General features: G+C 51.4%; 1 protein-coding gene across 6 annotated transcripts in view; it reads right to left on the bottom strand.

Moving 5' to 3' along the window:
- Window positions 1-1375: 1375 nt before the first annotated feature.
- The window catches only part of EXOC6B (exocyst complex component 6B), a 524781-nt gene continuing 514759 nt past the window's right edge, over window positions 1376-11397 (bottom strand). For 5 of the 6 annotated variants that reach the window (XM_005867756.2, XM_005867754.2, XM_005867757.2 and 2 more), the window contains 3 exons: window positions 8548-8660; window positions 7419-7430; window positions 1376-4523 (listed from right to left, as the gene is read on the bottom strand). In XM_005867756.2, coding sequence (XP_005867818.1) covers window positions 4397-4523; window positions 7419-7430; window positions 8548-8660 — 252 coding nt within the window. In that variant the 3' untranslated portion in view covers window positions 1376-4396. The remainder of the gene's footprint in view (window positions 4524-7418; window positions 7431-8547; window positions 8661-11397) is intronic. The other variant, XM_005867755.2, reaches the window with a different exon arrangement.

The raw sequence follows: 11397 nt of genomic DNA, 5'->3' as shown, positions 1-11397 counted from the left end.
CAGAGCACCTCCAGGCTGCAGGGCCTTCTGTGGACAAGGCCTTGGGCCAGACGTTGTGCCAGGCAGTGCTCAGAAGCTTTGGGGCGAGTCGGGTTCGCTGTGGCTTTGACAACCCCAAGCCCCTGTGCTGGACCCTCTTGTTTGCAGTCTCCCAACCAGCTGGGAGTGTCTGTATCCTCAGAAGGGCAGGGCCTCATGCCCCCCTCAGTTCCCTCCGCTGGTGTGGGGAGAGAAAGCTAGGAATGATGGCTGCACTGCCTTCTGGTAGGACCTAGGGTTCGCGTGGGGGCTTCTGGAAGAGGCAGGTGCCGGAGTTCCAGGTCCTGAAGACGCTCCTGCCATCAATCACTAGAGGCAGAGGGAGGAGGCAACTGCTCAGAGCCCTGGCGCCCCTCACTGGAGACCCACATTTCCAAAGAGATTTGTCCGATGCTCAGCCACAGGGGAAGTTATGGAATTGGAGGGGAGCGAGGGAAAGGCCTTAAATACAGGACTATGTCTAGGTACCGGCTAAGTGTTTTGACCATCCAGCTCATTCACACTTCACCGCAGCCTGTAAGTTAGGGACGACTGTTCTGCTCTCACTGACAAGGATTATTGGGGTTGGGGAGGTGCTGAAGGCCATCCAGCCCATGAGTGGTGCAGCCGGGACTGAAGCCCGGCTCAGGCATCAAAGCCCCGTTGCAATATCCAGACCTCTTCCCAGCCTATTCCCACGGCGTCACGCCAGCCGAGGGCACAGGCAGGCTGGGCGCTGCTGTGCCACTTCCATCCGTACTCACCGAGGCTTCAGATGTGCCCACCGGGTTCCTCACCGTCCTCTGGGCACATACCTGGCTCACGCCGGCTTTTCACTCTAGCGTGTCTGCACCTAAAATGCTCCCATGGCTTAACTAAGTTTGAATTTCATTCCTTCAAGGCCCAGCCTACTAGCATCCTGCTTTCTCTGAGCTGCCTTCCCTGACCAGACTCTCTCCAGCAGGCCATGAGGCCTGCCCCCTCCCCTCCTGAGCTCTGGAACAGGCTCTCCCTCCCTCCCCCCACAGCTTTGTTCGGCATCACTGTCTTGATTGGGAATCTTCCCATGGCGGGGCCTGGAATCCCAAACACATTGGGCCCACGCTGCCTCGCCCGGTGCTCCCCATACATCAGGCATTTCAAAGGTCGTTCCTCTTGATGAGGACGCCAGTGTGAACGCACAGACAGGAAAACCTAACCAGGAGCTCGGGGTGTCTCCAAGGGCGCCTTGCTTGTCTGAAGGCAGGCTGTCCTCCCCGCCAGGCGTGGCTGCTCCAGTCCCCGGTGCAACGCCTGCCATCCAACCGCCGGCGCCCTGTGCAAAGACGGCGGAGAACAAACACCAGGAGACAACACGTGGCTTCTGAAACAGGCAGAGGCTTTCTCCTTTAATAGCAGGTAAAAGAGGAGAATGTACAGGAGGAATGACATGCTCTTTACACACAGGAGGTTCTCCAATAACCAGGAGACCCATCTGCATCAGTAGCTTTACTAGTCAGTTTTTAAAAAGTTCCCTTTAGAGTTAAAAATGGACTCTAAATTTCTGCAGTAAATGTGCAACTATTTGTGCAAAATAAAAAGGCCATTTCCAACATATGAGTGAAAAGGAATTGTGAATTTAGGCAAAAAAAAAAGAGAAAAAGAAAAGAGGCAACTGAGCCGCCAGGAGCAGAGCCCTGGGAGGAGGGAGGCTAAGGGGGTTTCTGCAGCGGGCCCAGGGCGTGTGCTCAGGGGCCTCAGAGGAAGGTCCTGGCCAGTGCCAATCTCGGGGACAAAGGGCCCTGGGTCTGGACTTGCTGAGCAAGCACGTGCCAGGTGTGCAGGGCAGCGAGGCGGCTGAGGCCAGGAGACACTGGGGATCGCTCCCCGGAAGCTCTGCATTCCCTTTGCCAACAGGGATTCTGCCAGTTCCAGGTTCCAGGTCCTGCTTTCCCCACCGACCCACAGCCTCATTTACAATCTACTCAGAGAGACTTCCCACCGAATGTTAAAACTATGCAAGGTTCCTCAGGGTCCCAAACCACACTGTCCTTTCAGAAACATGAACTTGGTTCCCCCAAGAACTTGGCCAAGGGTTTATGCCAACTAGAAGGCTGGTAGGCTCCCAACCACCCATGTTCTCGCCCTCTTGTTGAGGCTCCAGGCACTTGTGCATCTCTGGGCATCTGAGGCCAGAGCTCAGGAGTCTGAGGGGCTTGGGCACAGGTCCTCCCACGGGCTGGCCCAGTGAGAGGCCTCCAGACAAAAGTAGAAAATCTTGCTTCACCAACACAAACTTGGGCATTGCTGGCCCCTGATTTTACCTTCCTGTGCCCGGGAACAGTGTGTCTACAGACAGCTCAGACTGAGGCAGGCTGGGAGAGAGGAGAGCTGCCACAGAGTCACCTTGAGCTTGAACAGGCTTTTCCTTGGAGGCAGGGCTGTGAGCAAAGGGCAGGACAACCCTCTCTCCCCGCCCAGGTTTCCTCTCTAGCACAGTCTTTCCAGGGGGCAGGTCTGAGACCAGACCAGCAATGCTGGCAAAAAGACAAACATTGGTGCGCTTAAGGTCCACCCCATTCCCACCTCACAGTCTCGGTGCTCAAAGCTCAGGGACCTCGCTGCAAACCGAGGAGAGGGAAGGAGGGCATTTGGGCCCCTTTTAAGCAACTGGACTCAGATTAGTGTCACCGTTCCTGGCTTTTTTCAATAAAATCCAAGGCTTGGGAGATGGTATCTTGGTGTCATTCCCACTGGCCCCTGCCTTTCCTTGGCCTTTGAAGTTCTGGGGGCAGCACTCCTCCCCAACCCTCGTCCTGAGACCCTGGCCCACCCGCCCAGCCCAGGGGCGCCTCCAGAGGCACCTGCAGAGCGAGCACACGCGCAGCCCGGTCCCCGGCTGGAGGAGGCTGCGTGTCCCTGCATATGCTCTTCCCGGTGTTCTCCAGTCGTGATGAGTGAAGGAGGGGCCGGGGGTGGGGAATGACAAAGGAAGCACTGCTCTCCCCAGAAGCGACTCGGCAGCTGACAAAGGAGGCGAGGATTCTGTTTGATGGGACATGGGAGTGTCTCCTCACATAGCCCGGCTGGAAATACCTGTGTGGCTCACTTGTAATTGTTTGTGATGCGCAATTATACTCTTGCCAGGAGCCCCAATGGGAACTTCCTGAAGTGTCTCAAAGTGCAGGCTCCTCTGAGTGGCCTCACAGCACAGCCCCTGCATAAGCCTCAGGAGCAGCGGGGCCAGCGGACAGTTTCTGAGCTGGTGGGTGCGGTTCTCTGAGCTCGCTCCCAAGTTTGAGGGTTAGGATCATAGATAGTGTTTCTCAGACAAGGCCCACAGATGGCTGTGGGGATCTCGGAAGGGGATGGGAGCCTGGGGCCAGAGCTAGAGCTTCCGTACCCAGGATACGACTGAGGGAGGGATGGCTGGGCCAGAGGTGGCAAACCACTAGCCAGGAGACACCCCTTCATGGTGACAGTGGCTCCATCACTAGTGGCTGCCCATGGTGCAGAGCTGGTGACATTTCCTTTAAAGATGGTGGCCAGAAAGCTGATTTTAAAACACAAAGGAACGATCTCAAGGTTTTACCTAAGGGTCAAGTAAGGGCCATTTTCAGACTTCTGGAATCTGACCTCCCCCAATGACACTGCAGGGAGGCAAGTCTGGGACTCTGTGAGGAGTAACTGGTGACCCGTGCCCTGAAAGAAGGAAATGAGATGAATGGGGAAGGGGCTGGGGCCCCTACAGTGAGCCATGGGGTCCAGATATGACCCCTGCTCTATCCTGTCACAGAAGAACTAGCAGCAGAAGCACTGGGCCAGATCCAGGCTAAAGAATCTGCTCTCCGTGGGGGACCAGAGGGAAGTTGTCACCTTGACACCTGCCACGCTTGTCACCGGCAAGTGAGAGCGGAAGGAGGAGAGGCGCCCCCAGGACTGTGTGGCCTTCCCCACACTAAACAGCAATGCTGTGCAGGCCCTGGCCTTGCATTGGCCCCACCTAGGATGAACGGGGTCCCCAGGGGTGAACAGGATATACTGTATCATCCTTTTGCCTGCTCACCTCCCCTCCACTGCCAAGTACCCACTGTGTTTGTATAGTTAGCTGAGGCCCAGACCTAAGCGCCAGAGCCATGGCGAAAGGTGCTCATTGTCCAGGACTGACGGCGGCACCACCTCTATGATGACACAGACAGTGTAGCGAAGACTCCCAAGTCCCAGCCCAGCAACGTCTCTCGTGCTGGCTTCCTCTCGTGCCTCTATTACTATGGGGAAAGGTTATGCGAATTCTGTACACAGGTTATTAAAAAAATACATTTTCTCTCTCTGAAGAAGAATGCACAAACGCAGGGCCGGCCAGGCCCGGGCCGGACTGCGGGCCGCAGCCAGGCCGCCTTCACGAGTGGTGGCTGCTGATGAGCCCGCGGAGCTGCTTGGCCACGGTGTCAATCAACTTCTGCTTGTCTCGCTCGTTTTTACGAAACTGTGCAAACATGTTGTTCTTGCGGCTAGTGTCCTTCATCCTGAACAGAGAAGGAGAGAAAGAGAGCAAGTGTTTGAGGGGACAGTGGTGGAAGGGGAGCTGGCAAGGGTAGGCCGGCACAGTGTTCCCTAACTGCCACCCAGCTTTTTAGTCCAGAGCTTCCCCATCGCCAGGCTTATACTTGTCTATTACTCAGGAAGCTGTCTCCCCAGTTCACCCACCTTCAGAATCAGTCAAGAGCCAGCGGTGGAGGGGCTAACCCCTATGGTCCCTCCTCACCCTCCCGGCTTCATCCCCTTCCATCCCCAGGTATACACCTGTTGTAGGGAGGAACCTGGGACCTGCCACAGCACTGGAGGTCAAGGGCTCTCACAGAATATCTAGGATCTGCTTATCATCTCGGAAAGTGTCTCGCACCTGCTGGGGCCTCAGAGCTGGCATTTGAAAGGTAAAGCAGAAACATGCTCTCAGCCAGCAGTTCCAGGAGAAGGAGAATAACACCGTATAACTCTAAACCTCACTGCAGCTGGCTACTCTATTCCAGGCCTAACAAGACTGAGGGCTGGACCTATCTCTTTTCCTCTGCCTCAGAGTGAGGACCCAGAGGCGGGAGGTGGCAGAGAGCCTGGTGCTAAGGAAAGAGATGAGCCCCATCTCGCACTTGATAAACCAGGCCTTTCGGCAAGAGAAGCCTGAGTTCTCAATGGCTGTCTAGATCTCAGGCCTTTGACTTTGGAGAACTTTCTATCACTAGGCCACACTAACGGTCCAGAGCACACACCTAGCACATTCCTCGAGCAGACCATGGACAGCTCTGAACAGTGGTCCTGTCAATGGAGAGACACAATGGGAAGCATGGATATAGAAAGTCAAGGGCAGGCTGAGGCTACACAGCATCCTCCAAGTCTGACTACACTTTGCACAGACGCCAGGAATCTGCTATTCCCTGCGGAGGCTCATGCATGCCCTCCGGCATCTGTTGGTAACTGTTAACTTTGGCCCCAGCCTCTGCACACCAGACTTCTAGCCCTCAGCGAGTTCTAGTGCCAGAGACTGAGAACACTGCCCAGACCACTTTCTCCCTGGGGTGGGGTAGGCTGGGTTTCTCCATCATCTGCTCCCTGACCTCACAGCTCCCTGGGCTGCAAGGAGACAGGCTAGAGGAGGGGAGGGAGAAACCTGGCAGGGGGAGTAAACTCCCAGGCACACTCCTTTGGCCAATGCTGCCCACTGTTCTCTGTGAGGTGGCCCCGCGCTGAGGGGCAAATGAGAGGCCAGAGATCCCACCGGGACATTTATATCCGAGTGTAAGGTTCTGAGGAGCACCACCGCTGTACGGCTCTGGCTGACAGTGGGACGCCTCTCTGATCTAAGCCTAAGGGTCTCCAGGCAACAGCACCGAGAACACTGCACGTACGGCACAGCCACCTGCCTGAGGAGGCCTGTGTGTGGAGGGGGAAGGAGAGGTAACAGGTTCAGAGGTTTAGGTTGAAAAGAAAGCACAAGAGTCCTCAAGGCCATGAGGACCCCTGTCCTCGGTCCTTCCCACATAACGCCTCAGTTATGTCTGTGGAACTGGCCTGGTTTAAGATTCTTTATCCCAGAGAAGGAATCCTTTTCATTTCTTAACTGTGCTATAAATCTAAACAAAGACAACACAAAACAAAAAGAAAGAAGAAAGGAAGAAAACCACTTCCTGATTTACAGAACATTTCATCTAATATCCTATGTCATCATTCACTTTACGACTCCTCACACCACCCAGAGACCAGCAGCTGGAGCTGGCTGTCGGCTCCCATGGGAAGCTCCCCAATGGGTAGGAGAGAAGAGGGGAGTCTTTGAGACTCAGAGGTTAGCTTCCTTGGTCATTAGGCCTGGAGTTGGGATGACTGGACAGATAAACTCAGGGGCCCGAGGGCTGACGGCAGCTGCTGGTTTGTCCGTAGGACACTCGGATACCAGAGGAGAGCCCTCGCCCTCCCCTTCCGCGAGACCAGATCCTGACCCGCTTTGCTATGGCCACCGCTCTGTGACCCAGGAGCATCTTCTCCTTCCTGAGTGACCTCCCAGGTCTCTGGGTCCCCCCCCCTCCCCGCCCTTAAGAAGGGCCAGGACGAGGGGGAGAGTCAAGCTCTGGTGTAGCTGGTGGTGGGGAAGGCAGGAACAGGCCAGGAAAAGGGATGATTCCTATGAGGCTGGGAAATACAGGTTTTAGGGTGGCCTTTGGCTCAACTATGTTTGGAAGGAAGCTTTTAAACCCCGCTGCTGGCTTGGGCTAAGCACCTGGCTGTGTTACTGGCTGGGCCTCCAGGATGCTTCAGAGAGGCAGGCTATTCACCCTGTGGCTGGTCCACAGGAAGTGGAGGGGCCAGTACTTCTGGGTCATTGGCTGAAAGGGAATCCCAGGGCACAGGTGGACATATAACGAATATGACATCTAAGCACCAACTCAAGAGCCAACACGTTCCCCATTTTAGCTGGGCACTGAGATTTCTGGGATTAGGTCTTGCCTCTAATAGTGAGTCTTCTGTGAGAGATGTGGCTCCAGATCTTAAAGCCCTGGGCCTCACCAGCAGGAGGCGGGGAGGTGCGGAGGAGTTCCCTCTGGCGGGGCTGAATTTCAGGCCCTGCCCCGGCAGGAGCATTGCGTGCATCAGGAATCTGAGTGGGAACAGCCCTTTACCTGGCACTGATGGGGGAACACTCCTGCCTCCACTCCCAGCCCCAAAGGAATTGGTAAGCCAAGGGTCACTCTAAGGACCAAGGGTAGAGGAGGCAGTCAGCCAGTTGGCACCAGGCTGGTTTAGTAGATTAGTATGTCAGGGTGGGGACAACTCACAGGGCAGGGATTTTAGTGTAATCATTAGTGTCAATGAGAAACCAGAAGGACTTGCCTCAAAGTGATGAAAAAGGCCCAACTGAATAATATACTTACTCTCTAGATATCCTAGGGAAGAAGGTCATTGAAAGAGAGAACCATGGGAAAAAGGTTAAAATGGAATATCAGTCTCTGTCTCAGTCTGGACAAAGTTGCACTTTAGGCTTCTAGTTTCTTGGCTCCAAACACATACCTCTGCATCCTGCTCTTGCCCACCCTCCATCTCCTCCCCTTGGATACCCCAGTCACATTGCATAGTGGGAAAGATACACCTAGCCTCTTGCTTAAGGCTCCATTCTGACCTCCTAGACTCTGGTCCTTGCCTTCTTAGGATTTGACTGGCCATATACATAGACTTGCCACATTGCCTAGATGCAGGACACTCTTCTAAGAAGCCGGGGTTCATTAATTTGAAGACAAGAGAAAGTTTCCCTTCTACATGGGTCTTCGTCTCTGGCCTGCCAGCTCTCAACGAGGTTAGCAAATGTCAGAGCCAGGCTGCAATGCCTAGGGGATCCCAGCATGTGGGTGATAGGATGGTTAGCCATGCAATGTTCTAGAACTGACTCACCCGAACTCAGTGGTAGCAACCTTTGTCCACTAGTGACTACCTCAGGCAAGAATTAGATACCTTTTCCAACGTAGCTTCCTTGGGACAGTCAGCACAATAAAGCTCAATTTGTTAGGGAGCAGTGTGGAGTGAGTCAGTTCTGGTGAAGGTTTCAGTAGGTTCAGGAGTTTCTCTGCCAGGAATTGGAGAGATCACTGCTCTGTGGGGCCGTGAGTCAGTTCTGGTGAAGGTTTCAGTAGGTTCAGGAATTGGAGAGATCACTGCTCTGTGGGGCTATTCTATCCATCACCACACTCTGTTTACCAGGCTGGCCTGAGCCCCACACTAAGGCATCTTCCTTCTCTTGTCATCTCTAGTTAAAGATATGACACCCCATGAAACTCCAAGGTAATCTCAGAGTCCAACTGACTCGTACTTGGCCTAGCTTGTGGGTTTTATGAATTAAGAGGCTACAAGAAGACTGGCCTCTCAAATCTAATGATGGAGACTACTGACAGCACCGATGGCACCTTCAGGAACAGGGCCTCTCTGCTGTCTTGTTCAGGAACTGACCACCCCCCACACCCACGCCCCTCTCCCCACTTCCCCACACAGACCACTGGACTGGGTACTCACTTCTCGAGCAGGGTCAGAGCTGTCACTGGGTTTACACGGAGGTACTTGCAGTTGGGCTGACCGTAGTCAGCAAGGTAGGTTGACCAGTCCCACTGGATGAAGAGATCCAAAAGCTGTAAAATACCCAAATCCCCACCCCGGGGATTAATCAGATAGACAAGACAAACCCCTCAGAAATCCTCAGCATCCTTCACTACCAGCCACCAGAATACTTGCAAAATAAAAATGTAATAAGAGAAAGAATGGTTACAAACTATAACGCAACAGAAAGTTAATGCGTAATCATCAGAAGTCAGCCCTCTGCCGTGAGCCCTATAGAGGTGCTAGCAGCCAGCTCTGTGAGAAACAAACTTACTAACTGGAATACAGGATCTGAATGTTCTTTATGTGTTCAGGCTTTTCAGTGAAAAGAACCGGTTTTTAAACTACTTGGGTTAGTTCTTTCTTCCTCAGCTCCTTCAGTGCGGGATAGTTTTCTTTCATAATTAAGTTATTTATTTTTTCATTGCTTATGCTCCATTTTGGATTCCTCCCACATGCTAATTGGTTTTAACTATTTATTTATTTTTGGGAATAAGTCAGAGCTGTATAAAAAATATACTCAGAAGTATCACTCCCTCCTCATCCCAACTAACCTGTTCTCTTCTCCCCACTCCTTTCTACGTCTTTCCTCCCCACCTCTGCAGGGAACCAGTCTAGTTTCTGGTTTACCCTCTTTTGTTTCCTTTGTGCCATGGGAAGGTCCGGGTGCATTTCCTGTACCCTCTCCCTTCTCACCTGAAGGGGAGCACACTCTAGATACGCCCTTGCACTTGGCTTTTTTCACTCCGTGGTGTATCTTAGAACTCGCTCCCTAGATGCTAATTGCGCATTAGTGACCCTATTTTTTATTTATTCATACAAGTGCTCTTTTTATAAACCAGACAAGTCATTTTCAAGGCACAGACAAGACATTATGTTTTGGCATTTTATAATTAAGCTGGCGGAACAGGAGAGTATCCGCTATTTAGAGAGTAGGACACATGAATAAATGTGTCACTTTTATTCAGTGATTCCACCAGTCACTAATGATGCTTTGCCCTCAAACACAGAAGCATTTGTTTATGGTATTTATCAGAACAGGAGAACTAAACTAATGCAGTAATTGAAGTGACACCTTATAAGCTACATAGGTTAATAAACATGGTAAATTATGTGGTTATTGGTTATTATACAAAAACGTGTTGCAGTGGGAAAGGATAGGACAAGGAAAGACATTTGAATCAGGTTATGCTAAGCAAGCTTTCTATGACAGAATCTTTTTCTTTTTCTTTTTTTTTTCTTTTTTTGCCTCCTCTATAACTTTTATCTATAAGACTTTTAACTAGGACTTTGGCAGTTCTAAAGCTGTTTCTACTTCTACTGACAGAATCTTTTTCTTTTCTTTTTTTTTTCTTTTTTTGCCTCCTCTATAACTTTTATCTATAAGACTTTTAACTAGGACTTTGGCAGTTCTAAAGCTGTTTCTACTTCTACTATATTTCATTGTTCCTGCAGAACATTCCCATGGCTTAATAGTACTCAGTTATAACTTTGTTTTCATGAAGGTAGGGGGATGGGGAGGACAAGACCCAGACAGCATAAGCAACTTGCTGGAAATCACAACACAGACAAGTAGTAGAGATGGCTCAATGGCTTATACTCCCCAATGTGCTTAGCTGTTTATTTTTGAAAAATCGTCATTGATTTGGTCTCTAGATTAGGTATATTGCCCGAGGCTAGGTCAAATTTCTGAACAGTCTTTCTTTTTTGCTACCATAGCTGAGAAAGACTAGAAAAATCCAAATGAATCAAAGTGAAAATGAGCTCAAGAGCGAGTTAACTGGACAGAGGACAGAGAGCAGCATAATAGCAGAACAAATGCAGATTCCAGGAGAGACCTTCGGAATGAAATGTTGTTAAGATAAGGCAGGCCTCCTGATCCTTGCTGGTGCATACCAACAGGCACACTTCTCCCCAGAAATGTAGCAGTGACTCAAAGGGATGAGTTGTTCGCAGGAAAAGGAGTAGAAGGAACTCTTCAGTAAGAATTATAGGCTCAGAGTCAATCAAATGATCCTGAGGTTGCCCTTGGTTCTCTCAGGCAGAAAGGATCATACCCCCTCCTCCCAAAACAAAACTCAGAAAGTAAAAATGAAGAGCCCGATGAGGAACGCCCTGCTTGGTCCCACTACTGGACTAGTGTTACCCAACCAATTCATATCACGCCCACTCTTGGTGAGGAGAACTGTGTTATATATCCTTGCCTTCGTCACTAATTCCCGTGATATGCGCCTCATCTCCCATGTAGAGGGGGAGCTTGCCAAAGATGGGGATTGTGCCTCCTCTTTCTGAAGACTCCTCATAGGTAGATTTCCAGCAGGCAGTCACCACAGACATGTTAAATGGAATTAAAGCAGGTGAACTGACTTTTATAGAAATGATATTGGCTAGATGATGGGACAGACTTGTAATTTGTTTCTCACAACAAACTTTCCAAATGGACCAAACCTAGGGTCCTCCTGACCAGAACTAGAAGGAAGGTTGTGTGAGAAAGAAGAAGACATCGAACAGGAGAGAGAATACCTATGACAGGTGAGAGGAAGCCCAGCCCTAGATATTTGATTCCAAGGGTCCAGGGAAGATACCTATGACTGGTGAATGGGAACTCAGCAGGTGTTTGGCTCTAAGGTGACATCTGGGCTGGTTCTTGGTGGGCCGCATGGGGCCTATCTCATGTTAAAAAGACCCCCCCCCCCCCAAGAGATTAACCAGAGAACTTATATGCATACTAGAGGCCCGAGACACGAAATTCATGCTGGGGGCCTGGCC

Source organism: Myotis brandtii, unplaced genomic scaffold, assembly GCF_000412655.1.
Source record: "Myotis brandtii unplaced genomic scaffold, ASM41265v1 scaffold251, whole genome shotgun sequence".
Classification (NCBI taxonomy): domain Eukaryota; kingdom Metazoa; phylum Chordata; class Mammalia; order Chiroptera; family Vespertilionidae; genus Myotis; species Myotis brandtii.
This window is presented reverse-complemented; position numbering and strand designations above follow the sequence as displayed.